At 40.3% G+C, this 19143-nt stretch overlaps 1 protein-coding gene across 1 annotated transcript in view; it reads left to right on the plus strand.

The window, feature by feature from the left end:
* Positions 1 to 19143, plus strand: part of LOC122556419 (protein diaphanous homolog 1-like) — a 350992-nt gene that overhangs the window by 263119 nt on the left and 68730 nt on the right. The window contains 3 exon segments of the mRNA XM_043703032.1: positions 2657 to 2786; positions 4403 to 4527; positions 14717 to 14881. Coding sequence (XP_043558967.1) covers positions 2657 to 2786; positions 4403 to 4527; positions 14717 to 14881 — 420 coding nt within the window.

Raw genomic sequence — 19143 nt, forward strand, 5'->3', positions numbered from 1 at the left:
AAAGATGTTGTGAAACTTGAAAGGGTTCAGAAAAGATTTACAAGGATGTTACCAGGTTGGAGGATTTGAGCTATAGGGAGATGTTGAATCAGCTCGGGCTGTTTTCCCTGGAGCGTCGGAGGCTGAGGGGGTGACCTCATAGAGGTTTATAAAATCATGAGGGGCATGGATAGGATAAATGGACAAAGTCTTTTCCCTGAGGTGGGTAGGCTTAGGGTGAGAGGGGAAAGATATAAAAGAGACCTAAGGAGCAACATTTTCACACAGAGGGTGGTATGTATATGGAGTGAGCTGCCAGAGGAAATGGTGGAGGCTAGTACATTTGCAGCATTTAAAAGGATCTGAATGGGTATATGAATAGGAAGGGTTTGGAGGGATATGGGCTGGGTGCTAGCAGGTGGGACTAGATAGGGTTGGGATATCTGGTCGGCATGGACGTGGTGGACTGAAGGGTCTGTTGACGTGCTGTACATCTCTCTGACTCTAAATGAAATCTTTGGGCTCCTATCCCTAATATATTATATTTGCTTCAGTACCTACCCATGCTGCTGATTTGCTCACTGCTGTAAGCTATTTGGGACAGCCTCCTGTTTACTTTGCAAGTACTTCATAAAGGCTTCTTCAACTATACTTTCCCAAACCTGCAAACTCTACCACCTGGAGGACAAGGGCAGCAGATGCATAGGAATACCACCATCTCCAAGTTCTCCTCCATGCCACATGACATCCTGATTTTAGAACTATATCACTGTTTCTTCATTGTTACTGGGTCAAACTTCTGGAACCCCTTCCCAACAGCATTGAGAATATACTTACACCTCAGGGACTGCAGCAGTTCAAGAAGGCAGTTCACAAGGGTTACATCGGGAACATTGACTTCTCCACCTCCTGATGCTGCCTGGCTTGCTGTATTCTTCCAGCCTCCTGCTTATCTACCATAACCACTTTCAGCAGGCAATTTGCGTGAGTAATAAATACTTGTCTAGCTCGCAATGTCCACACCACATGAACAATTTTTATTTTAAAATTCAATTCTACAAAGCTTCTTCAGCAAAACACTTGGCTATTGTGCCTATTATTTGGCGACTTGCATTGCAATAGCATTGCAAAGGATAATGTTTTTCTGATCAAGTTAGCAGTGTATTTTCAATATCTATAATCAGGAGTGCCTTTTTTTTTTTGAAGAATTGCACTCAGAAGCTTTATCTTATGGTTTGGTTGAGGATGCAGAATGTTGAACTGAGCCATATCGACTAGTAAGGTCCTAGAATCATTTTCTGGTCTGGACTGAATTATCTGATTTCAATCGAGCTGTCATGACATGACACTTCCACTCAGTCAGCAAGCATGTTCCAGACCTTCAGGTCATTTGCCATTTTGATTTATCATGTTCGCGTGCTCTCTCTTCTGTCCTCAGCCTCCAGTAGTGTTTCAGTGAATCTCAAAGTAAGCTGGAAGAACAACACTCCATTTTCCAAATGAGCACTTTACAACCTCTAGGCTTAGTATGGATTTCCAGAACTTCACAACTATGAATTCCTATATTTAGTTTCATTTTATTTCCTCGTACATCTTGTTGCCATTTTTTTGTGTTCATTCCCAGGATGTGGGCATCACTGGCGAGGCCAGCAAACATTGCCCTAATTGCACAGAGGGTAGTTGAGAATCATTCACATTGCTGAGGTTTAGAGTCACATGTAGGCCAGACCAGGTAAGAATGGCAGTTTCCTTCTCTAAAGGGAATTTGTGAACCAGTTGAGTTTTTCTGGCCATTACCAATGGTTTCATGGCCTCATCAGACTTTTAATTCCAGATCTTTATTGAATTAATGTTCCGTCCTCTACCATGGTGGGATTCAAACCAGGAACATTGCCTAGGTCTCTGGATTAATGGTCTAGCAATAATATCACTAGGCCATCTCCTCCCCTAAAATGAAATGGCTTGCTTTCAGACAGATTTGGCATTGTTTTTTGATTGCATCTACTCTGAACCAATGCTTTGTTTCTTTACCTCTATCATTACCACATCCTTCACTTTTTTCCATATTTTTATATTTACTCTCTTGCCCTCTAATCTTTCACTCACTTTCTCTTTTCGTGTATCTGACCCTTGTTATCCCTAACTCTATTTCTCTCCCCACAAATGCTGCTGAGTTTTTGCAGCAGTTTGTTTTTATTATGGTAGAACCATAGAGCTCAGTCCCTCTGAATAAAAAAAGAGTACAATAACCAGATCCAGTGGTTGCTATCCAATGCTGGTGGTAAAATGACAGCTGAAGATAACGGTTATGTGGACTTGCTGGAAATAATTTTGATTCGGTGTAGCAATGTAAACTGGACTGCACTGAATTTGTAGCTTGGTTTGTATTTGCCCAATTTTATTTTCCACTGACGTCAACAGTTATTGGTAAGGGAGATGTAAAATGGACTGCCAATTAACTATTGCCCAATGTGTCATGAAGAAGACTGGGCAATTGACCAAAGCACTTAAAGGATTCCAGCACCTTTAGAACTGTATGACAACAAGGGTTCAATGGCACTGAATTTTTTTATTTTTTTTCAAAACTGAAACCTCTATAAATAAAAATACACTTTGTTTTTCTGGCTATTTATTTTAAAATGCTTTTTATTCATTTTTTAATCATTTTTCCTACCAGTTAAAAGATACAAAATCCACTGATCAGAAGATGACACTTATGCACTTTATAGCAGAAATGTGTGAAGAACAATACCCTGAAGTCATTCACTTCACAGAAGAGCTAAACCATGTGGAAAAAGCAAGCCGAGGTAAAGGATTTATAAAGCTTTGAAATAAAGAGAATGACCTAGATAATAGGAGATAGAAAATATTATGCTGATCATCCATTAATTCTCTTGTAAAACATGCAGCCATTGATTACAGCTGGTGCAGCAGTCCCTTCTGCCACTGACCTACTTAGCATTGCAAGCACTGCCTTTAGTGTTCAATTTGTTTTGCAATGCAGGAATTGTGCAATGATTTTTGGTTTCTCTAATGTGCTATAAAATACGTGATTGCATTAAAAGGAACAAATAATTTAAGAATGATGCAAACCTACTGACATCAGCGAGGCAGTGCTGCCTGTCTGGAAATGTATGGCCACAGGGAATTGTGCATGCTTCAGTTAGTAAGCAGAGTCCTGGTTTAAGATTTAATCATTTCGTAATAAAATTTATCATCGCTAGGGCTCACTGTGGTTCCGTCGAAAGCTTTCACTACTTCAGCATACAATGTTTGCCTTAACCCTTTTGAGGTATTTTATGTGACTGAAAGGGGAAATGTTTCAGTTTAAAATGAAAAGAAATATGTTGGAGATATAAATGTGAAAATTATAGGCATGAAAGTGCTGCTAGTTTATCATGCCTACCCCACATGTGATATACGAAACATGATTAGAAATACCCACAGACTACGAGAAGTGGTTACTGTGCCAATTTGAAAAATTAGACAAATGAATGTTCTGTAAGGAAACTGAGTTCCATGAAAAATTAATCTCTTTTTGCTGTTGTTTGAGCAGCTGAGTGTTTCTAACAACAACAGCTTACATTTATGTAATGCCTTTAATGTAGTGAAGCAACTTGGCATTTTGGAGGAACATTATTAAGCAATGTTTGGTGCCAAACCATATAAGAAATATTAGGGCAGATGACCAATAGTTTGGTCGGAGTTAAAATTTATGGCTTGTTTTAAAAATGTATGGAGGGAATTCCAGAACTTACTGTCAGGCAGCTAATGACAGGGCTACCAATGATGCACAATGGGATTGTCAGATGCAGTATGACAATTCAGAGGCAGTGAACAGATTGAAAGAGGTGGTAGAGAGATGGAATTGGCTATTGCCAATATGCATGTGGAATTTATTTTCTTTAATATCATGAAGGTGCAGTTTATAGGTGAATGATAGGAAGGGTCCAGGTGTATTCATTTATCCACCACATTCATCTTCCCCCTCACTACCAGACTGGAGCCAGGATAAATCAGCACTTCTGATCATTGTCCAGTTACTTTTGCATTGCAGTGCATGTACATAGATGTGGTGAAAGACTGCAATAAATTTCATATGATGGTTGGACAGAAACTTTACAGCTTTATGGTGTCACACCTGAGTGTCACTTAACAAGTTTTTTAGTCTTAGAGTTGAATCTAAGTTTTTCCTTGTACAATATATGTACTTGTATAGTTTTCGGCAAAATCCATTGAGTGCCAATTCAGATACAACATTGGTTCCCTTTTTGAGAATTGATGTAGTCACTACAGCTGAGCTGGCTTAGATCATCCAGTTCGCCACAGTCTACCTCGGTTCCTGTTGTTCCATACATATACGTTGAAGAAAATGTGAAGCAGACAATGCTGAAATAGTTAACATTTTTTTTGTTGCTTACAGTTTCTGCAGAAATGTTACAGAAAAACATAGAACAAATGGGGAAACAGATTGCCACTTTGGAAAAAGACATCAGCACCTTACCACAAACCAGTGACGATCAAGACAAGTTTGTAGAGAAAATGACCATATCCTTTCACTTTGTTTAGTTAAATTAAAATTTATTATTTGTATTGATATTACCCGTTGCCTGCCTATTTTCCTTCATATGTTTAAATTCAGTAGAAATTTGCAAGGAATTCTTGAAATGTAAAAAGTGTGAAGACTAACATTATTCTAGATTCTCAATTCAGCATGAACCACTTTTGTCATTTTCCAATTAGCATTATTGCAATATTGACAATCTGTAGAAATGCTCAATTTTTAATTCTTTTATGTAACATGCATGTTGCTGCATTGATCAACATTTATTGTTCATTCCTAAATGTCTTTGAGAGAAGGTAATGGTGAACAACCTCCTTTCAGCTGGAGCAATGCGTTTGGTAGAGGTATACTTACCTTGTTAGGAAAGAAGTTCAAGGGATTAGCTAGTGACAGTGAAGGAATAATGATATAATTTTGAAAAATTCTTTCGTAGATTATGGACTTGTAAAGTAGTGACCAAACATTTATTGTCCATTCGCAGTTGTCCTCAAGAAGGTGATAATAAACTGTCTTATTTTGTCAGTGTAGTCCTTGTGATAGAAGCGCAACCACAATGCTGTTAACAAAGGGAGCTCAAATAGTTTGATCCATGATAGTGTAGGAGCACGACGATGTGTTCGCCTGGTGTTCCCATGATTCTGCTAGTGTCATCTTTCTAGTTAGTTGAATATGCAGGTTTGGAAGGTAATATCAACAAGGCCTTAGTGAGTTGCTGCTGTGCAAAATTGTTCTCCATATTATGGATTTGGTGACTTCCGGATTCCAACAGCTTGAGTTAAATAGGTTGACTGAAAGCTAATTGGTAGTTGGGAGAAAAAATGTGAATAAACATATAATGCAAAAGATATATGAATACTGTGACATGAAGTATTCATGCTTTGTTGAGAAGGTTCGAGAGTAAGCTATCTTAGATCTTTAAATTGTTAAAGTGAGTGCTTCAGTATGACTACCCTGTTGTTTCTGGAGGGAATGCAGACTGATAGGCATAATTTTGAAATTAGAGCTAGTCCACTTAGTACTGATATTGGGAAAGATTTCTTCAAAAGATACAAATCTGAAACACTCTTTGAAAGCATTATGTTACACAAGTCCCAGGACCTGATGGATCTATGCAGAATACTGAGTGACATGAGTGAAGAACTTGGAGGGGTGTTGTACAAAATCTTTATATCCTCTTTATTCACAGGCAAGGTCCCAGAGGACTGGAGAATAGCCAGTGTTGTCCCCTTGTTTAAGAAGGGCAACAAGGGTAATCCAGAAGCTTACATATCAGTGAGCTTTATGTCAGTGAGAAAAAAATTATTGGAAAGCATTTATGGGGACAGGGTTTTTTAAATTTGGAAAAATATGGACTTATTAGAGCCAGGCAGCATAGCTTGGTATGAGGGAGGTCATGTCTCAAAGTTGCTTGACTTTATTGAGGAAATGACAAAGGTGATTGAGGGCAGAGTGGTGGTTAGCTACATTGACTTCATCATGATCTTTGACAAGGTCCCTTATGGCAGATGATGCAAAAGTGAAATCACATGGGATCCGTTGTGAACTGGTAAAATGGATACAACTGGCTTGGTATTTAGAAGATAGAGACTGGAGATCTGTGACTAGTGGTGTTTGTGAGTAGCCAGAGGATACAGCAGAAGATAGATGGGCTGGAGACTTGGGTGAAGAAATAGCAGATGGAATTTAAGCCGATCAAATCTGAGGTGATGCAATTTGTAAGGTCAAATGCAGAAGGCAAGAATGCAGTAAATGGCAGAACACTTAGAAGCATAAATACAGCGGAATCTGGACATACAGGTCCACAGTTCCCTGAAAATAGCAACACCAGTGGATAAGGTGGTCAAGAAGGTGTATGGCATGCTTGCCTTCATCGGATATGGCAAGGAATATAAAAATTGGCATGTCATGTTGCAGCTGTATAGAAATTCAATTATGCCACCTTTAGAATATTATGTACTTTTCTGGTTGCTGCACTGCTAGAAGGAGGTTTTGCAGAGGGTTTAGAAAATATTTGCCAGTTTGTTGCCTGTTTGGGAGGGTATTAACAATGGGGAGAGTGGATAAACTCTGTTTGTTTTCACTTGAACATCTGAGGGTGAGAGGTGACCTGACAGAGGTTTACAAAATTATAAGAGGATTGGATAATTGGAGTCTTTTTTTCCCCAAGGTAGAAATATTAATTACTAGGGTATGTAGGTTCATGATACAAGGTGGAAAGTTTAAAGGAGTTGTGGGAGGCAGGCTTTTGCACAGACAGTGGTAAGTGCCAGAATGTGCTGCCAGAGGTGGTGGTGGAAGCAGATAAAATATCAACGTTTAAGAGGCATCTTGACAGATACGTGAATATGCAGGGAATAGAGGGATGTGGATCATGTAGAGGCAGAACGTTTTTAGATTAGAAAGGTGTCATGTCAGTGCAGGCTTGGTGTGCTGTAGTGCCTGTCTCTTGTGCTGTACTGTTCCTTGTTCTATATTCTTCCCACCTCGAGTAGATTTAATGAACCATAAGAGTGAGAAGGGGGAGATCTACTACAAACCTACCGACTCCCACAGCTACCTGGACTACAGGCCTGTGCCCGAAACGTCGAATCTCCTGTTCCCTGGATGCTGCCTGACCTGCTGTGCTGTTCCAGCAATAAAGTTTCAACAGAGATGACCCTACAGCCAAATTAGTCTGCTCTGCCATTTAATGCAATTATGATTGATCTGCAGCTTCAACTCCACATCCCCAACTCTTCCACATATCGCTTGATTCCCTGAGAGACTGAAGTCTGTCTGTCTCAGCCTTAAATGTATTCAGTGATGGAACAGCTACATTTTTGTGGGATAGAGAATGCTAATGATTCACAACAGTTCTAATAAAAAAGTCTCCTCATCTCTGTCCTGACTTCCTTACCCCAAGTTTGTATTCTCATTTTCTATATTGCCAACCCGGGTGAAAAAAAATGTATTCATGGGACACTGCTACCAAAGCAAAATATTGTGGATGCTGAATTCTGAAATTAAAGCAGATACGAGAACAGTTCCAAAATCGAGTTTTGTTGTCCTCAAAGCATTAATTTCTTTCTTTCCACCAATGCTGCCTGACCTGCTGAGTTTCTCCAACATGTTTGGTTTTACCTTCTATTCCTGGGGCATGTTGATAGACACAAAAAATTCAAAAAAGGAAACTAATTTCAGTGTCTCATTTTTAAGAAGATTGCAATGGGGTCCTATTGATCCTGCTATCTTTAATTTTAGACGGCGCTATTGGCCCAGAACAAATGGAAAATGTTGAATTATACAATGAGTTCTATCAGCAAAACAGAAGGCAGAAAATAAGCCACCTGGTACAGATCCATTCCTGACTAGAGATAGTAATTTGGAACAGAAGAGAATAAAAATTGTTCCCCTTTCTAAAAAAAACTTAGCATGGCTTGTACTTGCAATTCTGATTTGTTATTCCAAAGACTTTGCATTGCGTATTTTGCACTTTTGATTAGACTAGAGTGAACAAAAGTTTTAGTACATATCCCTTCCTGAAGCTGCCAAAACAGCAGCAGGGAGACATGTATTCATGAAGAAGTACAGAATATATTGCTAAATAAGCAAATGGTTTGTTTCGAACAGGGATGTAAATGACATTAAGTTGTTTTACCCAAAAATAAATAACTGTCTTGTTGATTCTGCTTCTTTGTAACAGACCGTGACATATAGATAGGAACAGGAGTAAGCCATTCGGTCCCTTAATTCTATTCTGCCATTCATAAAACATAGAACATGACTGCGCATTACAGGCCCTTCAGCCCTCAATGTTGCATCAACCTGTGAAACCAATCTGAAGTCAATCTCACCTACACTATTCCATTCTCATCCATATGCCTATCCAGTGACCATTTTAAATGCCCTTCAACCAAAAGAGAAAACGGTGGAAAATCTCAGAAGGTCTGGCAGCATCTGTAAGGAGAGAAAAGAGCTGACGTTTAAGTCTAACTGACCCTTTGTCAAAGCTGACAAGTGCCCTTAAAGTTGGCAAGTCTACTCCTGTTACAGGCAGTGCGTTCCGTGCTCCTACTACTTTCTGACATTTGTCCTATACCTGTCACCCCCTCAGTGTAAAGCTATGTCCCCTCGTGCTAGCCGTCGCCATCCAAGGAAAAAGGCTGTCACTGTTCAACCTACCTAACCCTCTGATTATCTTACACGTCTCAATTAAGCCACCTCTCAATCTTCTCTCTAATGAAAACAGCCTCAAGCCCCTCAGCCGTCCCTCGTAAGACCTTCCCTCCATACCAGGCAACATCCTAGTAAATCTCCTCTGCACCTTTTTCAAAGCTTTCCGCATCCTTCCTATAATGCAATGACTAAAACTACACAATACTCCAAATGCAGCTGCACCAGAGTTTTGTACAGCTTCAGCCAAATCATAGCTAATCTACTTCAGTGTCATTTTCTCACACCATCTCCATATCCCTTGATAGCTTTATTAACTCAAGACCTATCTAGGTCTGTCTTGAATGCATGCAATGTATATGTTCCTTTAGTGTGACTATTTCTCCAGAGCAGATTCATTGGACCCCTTACATCTGGCATAGGATCTATTCCTTAAATTCTGGATTCCATACAGTACCACTGTTGAAATGTTGACTGACATGTGATTTGCATCTTTGCCATGACTGTGCAATGATGTGATGATTCAAAAGCAATGTGTTCGCCTTTTCAATGTGTCTGAGTAGGGTTTTGTTTCTCTTATAAATTCTCAGTAAGAACAATGTACAAATTAAGAGCAAAAGTAGGCTATTTGGCATTGCAAGCATGTTCCACTAATCAATAAGATCACAGCTGACCTGACTTGTGGTTCAACTCACTATCCTGCCTAACCCAGTAACTTTTGACTCCCTTAGTATGAGCAAGTACCAAATAGAATTCTCATATGAACCATTGCGATATGTAATGAGTATTTAGGTTAGAGTACAACGGGATCTTGATCAGATGGGCCAGTGGGCTAAGCAGTGGCAGATGGAGTTTAATTTTAAGGTGCTGCATTTTGGAAAGACAAATTAGGGCAGAACTTATAAACAAATGATAAGGTCCTTGGAAGAATTGCTGAACAAAGATTCATAATTCCTTGAAAGTAGAGTCATAGATAAGATAGTCAAAAAGGTGTTTGGTATGCTTTTCTTTACTGGTCAGAATAGTGAGTATAGGAGTTGGGAGGTCATGTTGCTGCTGTACAGGACATTGGTTAGGCCACTTTTGGAATATTGTGTGCAATTCTGGTCTCCTTCCTATCAGAAGGATGTTGTGAAACTTGAAAGGGTTCAGAAAAGATTTACAAGGATGTTGACAAGGTTGCAGGGTTTGAGCTTTAGGGAGAGGTTGAAGACTGGGACTGTTTTCCCTGGAGCATCAGAGGCTGAGGGGTGACCTTAAAGACGTTTATAAAATCATGAGGGGCATGGATACGGTAAATAGACAAGGTCTTTTCCCTGGTTGGGAGGGGAGTCCAGAAATAGAGAGCATAGGTTCAGGATGAGAGGGGAGAGATTTAAAAGAGATCTAAGGGGCAACTTCTTCACGCAGTGAGTGGTGTGTGTATGGAATGAGCTGCCAGAAGAAGTGGTGAAGGCTGGTACAATTACAACATTTAAAAGGCATCTAGATGGGCACATGAGTAGGAAGGGTTTGGAGGGATATGGACCAAGTGCTGACAAATGGGATTAGATTAATTTAAAATATCTGATCGACATGGATGTGTTGGACCGAAGGGTCTGTTTCCGTGCTGTACACCTCTGAGTCTGTGACTACTAATAAATCTTGTGTATTATGAGGTATTGTTTTTTGACTATTTCTGTCAACATGTTAGAATGCACTGACTTTGATGGAATACTACTCCATTGAAATTGGGCATATTTGTGTCAGCAGGCTAGTTAGGTTAATGAAACCTGATTGTATTTTCAACAAGGACTCGTTGTAATGTGAATCACTATAACAAAATCTAAGCAGCCAATGCAGTTGCATCAGCAGAGAAGCCCTGAGATCAGCTAGCATAACACAGAATGGGGATCAATATCAGGAAGCCCTGGAACTGTGAACTGAGAAAAAGCAAATCATGAGTTCTGAATTACTTGTTAAGCTAAAAATCAAGGTCTTGTATAACCATACTGAGTGTAAAAATAATGCCCCAAGCACCACACAATTATCAGTTGAGTTCAGAACACTGTTTTCTGGAAAGCTGCTTTTGAAGTTTGCTAATCTGTTTCACTCTTAGAGAATTTCAATAATTCAACACACAGTACAGATTCCTTGCTAAATTTAGAGCAGCACCAAAAAGACATGTGCTTGTATAATGTGGTTCTCAGATATTAGTATTATTTGCATTTTGAAGTCTAGGATAATATTGGGGGGTTTTTTGTACATCAATTACCAGATCAAATGATTCCAGGAATAATTGTGATTTTTGAGGTCATGCACACATTGATGTAATTTAAGGAAGATCCTAAATGCATTTTGAGATAGCATGTAGCATATGAAATTGCAAACTTGGTCAAAGACACGCATTTAACCAGAATACTCAGGAATAGATTGTACTTTTCCAGTGGTTAGCTTGACATGATTTGGGGCATAGTTAGAGAGTCATTTTTAAACATTGAGATTGGAAGGAAAATGATAAATCTTGGTAATCGAATTTATAGTAGGTGTGTGAACATACGATCAAGAAATAAAAACTGAACAGACATGTATTAGAAATCTCAGCAGTTCAGACAGCATCTGTGGAGTGGGAAAAACCTATTTCTACCAAAGAGATATCAGAGCTAGGGACCATATTATAAAAGGTGATCAGTAATAAATTCAGTAGACAACTCAGCAGAACCTTTTTTATTCTTTCATGGGACGTGACCTTCACTGGCAGGACAAACATTTGTGGGCTTATGCCCGAAACGTCGATTCTCCTGTTCCTTGGATGCTGCCTGACCTGCTGCGCTTTTCCAGCAACACATTTTCTGCTCTCTCCTTGTTACCTGTGAGCTGCCACCTTGAAATACTGGGGGGGAATAAGGAGTTCTAGAATTTTGGCCCATCGACAGTGAAGAATCGTCAATATAGTTTCACATCATGGAAGTGAGAGATTTGGAAGGCAACTTGTAGGTGGTGGTGTTCCCATGCATCTGGTCCTCTAGTCCTACTTATGAGCAGAGTTTACGGATCTGGAAGGTGCGATTGAAGGAGCCTTGGTGAATTATTGCTTTCGTTAAGTGGAGAGTAGTTAGAATATGGAACTCACCAGCACCAGCTGAAATGAATGGCATAGATATATTTCAGGCGAAACTGATACATGGGGTAGAAGGAAATAAAGGATTTGTTGTGAGGTTAGCTGAAGAATTTTGATGACTGTGCGAGAGACACATCAAACCCATTAGAAACAATCTGACAACTGCCAGAAATATTGGAATTGGGGCAGTGATTTAATGACTACCTTGCTAATCCTTTGTTCCGTCATCCTTTTCTTTATACTGATGCTTTATTCTGTGCTTTCTCTGTTTGACTTTCTTCAATGGTTTTGCATACATTGCAAGATGTTGTATAGCCTTAAAAGCACAGATGTGAGCAGTCATGAGCAAAACTGATCCCAACAGGAAATTGGTTTACAGATTAAGTTGCATGCATTCATGATTTTGTTATTGGTTGAATTTTGGATGATTGTTTTAACTCATGCAAATCGCCACTATATGTAGGAGGATGTCAAGACAGCCTCTGTCTCTTTTGTCCATGTGAATCACACATTATAAACCAAAATTGCAACTGAATTGTGGTTAAAATTGATATTACCGGTTCTGTGACTGTGTTCAAAACTTTTAATCCTTCAGTAAATCACATATTTGTTGCAAAACATGCTTTGAAATTACAATATTTGAGGCCAATCTTTGTATTAAATTGCACTTCATTCCTGCTGTGACACATCATTCTCTTTTGTCATCAGTGTTAACACTTGGTGAGCAATACACATCTCTTTCTCTGGCTTTAGTTACAAAGGTTTTAAACTTAATACTCGGTTAATTTAGTTATTGAAGATTTAGTGAAATAAAATAATAAAATGAGGAAGAGGATTCAAGTTAAATCCAAGGCTGTATTAGTAACAACCTTGTGTGTTGTATGTTGTTTTCAATTCTGTGCTGAAGAACATTGTGCAGAATTAATTGAGGTCACAGCATTTAAATTGCCAGAAGGGTAAAGTCTAACATTCAAAATGAGTGTTGTAAGTTTTAGACCAAAGCACTGTGTTAACATCTTTTAAGAGTGAAATCCATTTTCTATGGTTGAAATGATGCTGTGGAATTGTAGTTACATTGAGTATTTTTAAGAAGATTTCTTTCAGGTTTTTTTTTGGAAATGCTTTGATGATGAAGTTATTTGATTTTAAATTGATCTCTGGTTTAAAGAAGGCTTAGAGCAGGATGTGAAGTGATGAGGAAGTTTGAACAAAAGCTCATTTACTCTTGGGTTTTAGTTGGTACAGTTGAATTATCAGATAATTGCAGTAATGTTTCAAAACAATCAAAATGAAATAGCAATTAAATCATTAAACTTTGCCAGTGCTTTTTTCTCAGTCTTGTCTCCATCAGTTCCTGTAAAAGGAAAAGTAGCTTTAATGTTCCAAAGATCAATCGCTTGTCAATTTTAAATAAGGATCCTCGTCAGCTTTTAACTCTGCTTCTCCCTCCACAGATGCTGCCAGACCTGCTGAGTTTCTACACTTTTTTTTTTGTTTTTATTTAATTAATGGCTTACTCAGACACTAGTAAACATGATGTTTGTCGGACTGGGCTCATTTGAAGAGATAAAGTTGGGTGTTACTGTATGTGTAGAAGCTAACTGTTTGCTTGTACCTAACAACATTTTTGCTGTTTACAGGACTTTGAACACAAATAGAATTCCATGCACCTGTGAAGGTCAGCGTGTATTCAAATCTAAAAGTGCACATCATTATGTTCCTTCATCTGTCTGAAGTAATATGTGAAAATGTCACTTTGCATATTACATAGAAATGGCAAGAGAGAAATGAGCAATTTTTTCCAACCATTACTAATCATGGATGTGAACAGAAGCGATCCCTGCACAAAGCCCTGTGGGACACAGCTACCCATTTGCAATCACTGTGCAATTGCCCTTAACACATGCACTCTGTTTCTTTTCTTCTAATTAGCTTTAACCAAACTTAGCTCCCTTTCCTATATTACCATGCTTGTTGGGTTTTTTTTCTCCCAGTAGTCTCCTGCGTCTTGGACTGTTGAAGGCTTTCTGGAAGTTCATGGAAGCCACACCTATTATGTCTCCTGAGTTTTCTAGTTCTTGTTTCTTCAAAGTATTCTCAAGTTAAGCGCAATCATCATCCCTGAAATCTGACATGGCTGTTTCTCTTAAATGTCTCTTTTTCAAGATACTAGATGCTTTTATTGGGTCAAAAATAGAGGAAGGTGTGTTGAATATGGGTTTTTTTTAATAAGCTAGCACTTATAACGAGTTATGCACTTATCATAGACAGATATCAAAATCTGTTTAAGATGCCGAATAACATGCATTTGTACTTGCAGCAATACTTATTTTATCAAACTTGCAGATTTATTTAATTTAAGTATGTATTATGACTATTCTGTCAGAAGTAACTAATAGTTTTAATTTCCTCAGGTACAGTATTGGTGTTTTGAAATGTAACCATCAGAGTCAGATGCATGGGAAAGTATGTAAATCTAATGCTGCGGGAAGGTCTAGCAGAAAATTGTAAAATAATTGTTGAAGTTGGTCAAGACTTGTTTATTTCTCGATGTAATGTTTTTTGAGATCAGCATGCATACTAGAGCAAAAGCAAAATACTGTGGACGCTAGAAATCCACAAAAAAAATTACCAGTACTTGAAAAAGAATAGAATGTTACCCATCTGAAAAGTTAATTCTGTTTTCGCAAGAAACTCTACACATTATTTCCAGCACTTAATTATTATCACACTGCTTAGAATGTAGGTCAGTTTTAGAGCATAATCAGCACAGTGCTAATTAAATGAAATAACTTCAGTTATAGTTGCATCAGTGAAAACAAAAATGCTAATCTGTGTTATTGAAAAATTATGATATTGTAAGTCATGTATGTACCATGCTAAATATCAAGGTAACTTTTCCTTAATTAAAGCTTTGACACAGTTTTGTACAGGTTGCAAGGGAACAGTTTGAAAAACTATCAGAAATGCATAAAACCATGGAGGAAGATTTTGAAGATCTTGGAAAATACTTTGTCTTTGACACCAAAAAAATATCTGTTGAGGAGCTTTTTGGTGATCTTAGTAACTTCAAGAGTATGTTTTTGGTAAGTTTTTAATTAATTATATATGAAGCAATGCAGCAGTGATGTGGCCATTTCTGAGATTTGATGCTCCCTACCTGGTGGTTGTCATTTTTAGTTTTCCATCAGGACAGTTCTGCATAGAGGCAAAGGACACTTGATCTTACCCATCTTAGCACTAAATGCCCAGTTTAAGTTAACAACGTTAAGTGGGCTGGAGTCATGTAGGCTAGACCAGGGAATGACAGAAAATTTCCTTCCCTATTGTGAACAAAATGGGTCACTTTTTCAGTTTAATTAATTTCCAGACTTGTTAATTAAATTAGAATTCCGTCCTCTGCCATGGTAGGATTTGAAACTGTCTCTCCTCGGAATTAAAAAGTGTGGTGCTGGAAAAGTGCAGCAGGCCAGACAGCATCCAAGGAGCAGGAGAATCGACGTTTCGGGCATAAGCCCTTCTTCAGGAATAAGGCTGGTATGCCAAGCGGGCTGAGATTAAATGTAGGGGGGAGGGGTGCTGGGAATACGATAGGTGGAAGGAGGGTTGGGACTGAGATAAGGTGGGGGGAGGGGAAATGAGGAAGCTGGAGAAATCTACATTCATCCCATGTGGTTGGAGGGTTCCTAGGCAGAAGGTGAGGTGCTCTTCCTCCAGGCGTCGTGTGGCCAGGGTCTGGCGATGGAGGAGGCCAAGGACCTGCATGTCCTTGGCGGAGTGGGAGAGGGACTTAGTATTCAGCCAGGGGGCGATTGGATTGGTTGGTGCGGGTGTCCCAGAGGTGTTCCCTGAAACATTCCACAAGTAGGCGGCCTGTCTCCCCAATGTAGAGGAGACCATATCGGGTGCAGCGGATACAGTAAATGATGTGTGTGGAGGTGCAGGTGAATTTGCAACGGATATGGAAGGATCCATTGGGGCCTTCGAGGGAGGTGAGGGGGGATGTGTGGGCGCATGTTTTGCACTTCTTGCGGTTGCAGGGGAAGGTGCCGAGAGTGGAGGTTGGGTTGATGGAGGGTGTGGACCAACCTCCAGATACATCGTATCATCCTCCGTCATTTCCGCCACCTCCAAACAGACCCCACCACCAGGGATATATTTCCCTCCCCACCCTTATCAGCCTTCCGGAGAGACCACTCCCTCCGCGACTCCCTCGTCAGAACCAAAAACCCCCACCAACCCAACCTCCACTCCCGGCACCTTCCCCTGCAACCACAAGAAGTGCAAAGCTCGTGCCCACACCTCCCCCCATGACCCCAATGGATCCTTCCATATCCGTTGCAAATTCACCTGCACCTCCACACACATCATTTACTGTATCCGCTGCACCCGATATGGTCTCCTGTACATTGGGGAGACAGGCCGCCTACTTGCGGAATGTTTCAGGGAACACCTCCGGGACACCCGCACCAACCAACCAAACCGCCCAGTGGCTGAACTCCCCCTCCCACCCCGCCAAGGACATGCAGGTCCTTGGCCTCCTCCATCGCCAGACCCTGGCCCCACGGCGCCTGGAGGAAGAGCACCTCACCTTCTGCCTAGGAACCCTCCAACCACACAGGATGAATGTAGATTTCTCCAGAACGCTTGGCACACCAGCCTCATTCCTGAAGAAGGGCTTATGCCCGAAACGTCGATTCTCCTGCCTCATTCCTGAAGAAGGGCTTATGCCCGAAACGTCGATTCTCCTGCTCCTTGGATGCTGCCTGGCCTGCTGCACTTTTCCAGCACCACACTTTTCAATTCTGGTCTCCAGCATCTGTACTCTTCACTTTCTCCTAGTTGATCTCCTCGGAATTAGCTTGGACCTCTTGTTTACTGGTTCACCTTTTTCCCCTTTCTTGGTGCAGTGTTTTACTTTGAGTTATAGAGTTGTACAGCATGGAAACAGACCCTTCAGTCCAGCCAGTCCATGCCAAGCATAATCCCAAACTAAACTAGTCCCACCTGCCTGCTCCTGGCCCATATCCCTCCAAACCTTTCCTATTCATGAACTTATCCAAGTGTGTTTTAAATGTTATAATTGGTGCTCACATCCACCTCTTGGTCAGGAAGTTCATTCCATATGTGAACCACCCTCTGTGTAGAGTTTGCCGCTCATGCCTTTTTTTTATTTCTTTCCTCTCACCTTAAAGATGTATGATTTGAAATCTTGAAATCCCCCATTCTACGGAAAACACACTTACCATTAATCCTATCTATATCCTTCATGATTTTATAAACTTCTATAATATGTCCTCTTCTCTTCCTGTGCTTCAGTGAAAAAGTCCCAGTCTGTCCAGCCTTTATTTGTATTCAAACCTTCCATGCTTAGCAACATCCTGGTAAATCTTTTCTGAACCCTGTCCAGGACAGACTAGATAGCCCCTTGTTAGTTTTTCTTTGTTGGGTCTTTTGAAATGCAGAGACCTTCACTGTGGTGCTTCAGATACTCTCTCAGTACTGTGTAGTACTGGATCATGATGTGGAATGAGACCTCTAATTTTCTCAAGCTGGAGCATCCCAGCTGTCACCTGGCTGAGATCAGCTAATTTACTACAAACCAAAAATAAAACTGAGGATCCTCTGCTGCATACCATGCAATGTGTTTATGCACTAATTCATTCAGGGGAGCTCTTAAGATTTAAAATGTATGAAATATAAAGTGCAGTAAACCCTGCAACTGTTTTTATACGATTATGTCCTTAACTACTGACCACTCAAAAGATTGATTTAATAAACTTATTTACTGATATTTAAACATGTCATTTTGTGGTCCATTTGACATGGTCACAGTGTTAGTATGACTGTCTTTGAATTAGGATGTTGTAAGTTCAAGTACTATTCGGATTTGTGTACAACGTCTAGCTGCCACCAAAGTGCCATGCTGAAAGAGTCATAGTTGTGGGTATATTCGCTGAGCTCGAAAGTTGATTTGCAAATGCTTCATCGCCTGTCTAGATGTCATCTTCAGTGCTTTGGAGCCTACTGTGAAGCGCTGCTGTACTGTCTCTTCTGGAATTCGTTTGGTTCCGTTCCTGCTGTTTCTGGTTGCCGGTTCTGGTTGTTCATTGTAGTGGCCGGTGTAATGGGTCCAGGTCAATGTGCTTGTTGATGGAGTCTGTGGATGAGTGCCATACTTTTAGAAATTCTCTGGCTGTCTTCTGTTTTGCTTGTCCTATGATTGTTCTGTTGTCCCAGTCCAATTTGTAGTCGTTGTCACCTGTGTGTGTGGCTACTAGGGACAGCTGGTCATGGCATTTTGGGGCTCGTTGTATTCGTGGATGCGGATTGCTAGTTGTCTCCTGTTTTGACCTATATAGTGTTTTGTCTTTGCGTGAAATCTTGTAAATTACATTTGTCTTGCACATGATGGGTATAGGGTCCTTTGTCCCGGTGAGTTGGTGTCTGAGGGTGGCTGTCGGTTTATGGGCTATCATAAATCCCAGTGGTTGGAGAAGTCTGGCTGTCAGTTCCACGACATCTTTTCTTTCAGGTAGTGTGGCTGCTGAGTTAGGTTATGGCATGTCCTCGTCGCCTGCAGATGAAGTTGTGGGGATATCCATTCTTGGCGAATATTCTGTAGAGGTGTTGTTCTCCTTCCCTTTGTAGGTCAGGAGTGCTGCAACGCGCTGTAACCCTTGTAGCTCAGGACCTGCTCTGTGTGTGTGGCTTTCCTGTACACTTTTGTGGCGCGTTCAGTGTTCTTTCAACCATCAAATCCAGGAATGGGAGTTGTTTGTTGGTTTCCTCCTCCTCTCATAAATCTGATCCTTGTGAGCATGGTGTTCATGATCCAGTGTGTGCTTTTGATTTCAATGATAACAAAAGTGTTGTCCACATACCTGATTCAGAGTTTTGGTTGTATTTGTGGCCGGGCTGTTTTTTTTTTTCAGTCTTTGCATCACTGCTTCTGCTATGAGCCCAGAAATGGATGAGCCCATAGGTGTCCCATTGATCTGTTCACATATTTGGTGGTTGAATGTGAAGTGTGTCATCAAGCACAGGTCTAGTAGTTTGAGCATACAGTCCTTGTTGATTTGTTCCCCGTCGTGTTGCCTGTTCTGTCTGTCCAGGAGGTTGGCTATTGTCTCTTTGGCTAGAGTTTTGTCAGTTGAAGTGAACAGTGACATTACACCAAATTAGACCATTGCTTCGCCCTTGTCTATGTTTATGTTTTTGATGTTGTCTAGGAATTCCTGTGATGATTGTATGGAGTGTTTGGATCCGCTGATAAGATGTTTTAGTTTTTGTTGAAGTTCTTTTGCCAGTTTATGTGATGGAGTTCGAGGAAGTACCAGAATAGGTC

The sequence above is a fragment of the Chiloscyllium plagiosum genome, chromosome 14 (genome assembly GCF_004010195.1).
Source record: "Chiloscyllium plagiosum isolate BGI_BamShark_2017 chromosome 14, ASM401019v2, whole genome shotgun sequence".
Classification (NCBI taxonomy): domain Eukaryota; kingdom Metazoa; phylum Chordata; class Chondrichthyes; order Orectolobiformes; family Hemiscylliidae; genus Chiloscyllium; species Chiloscyllium plagiosum.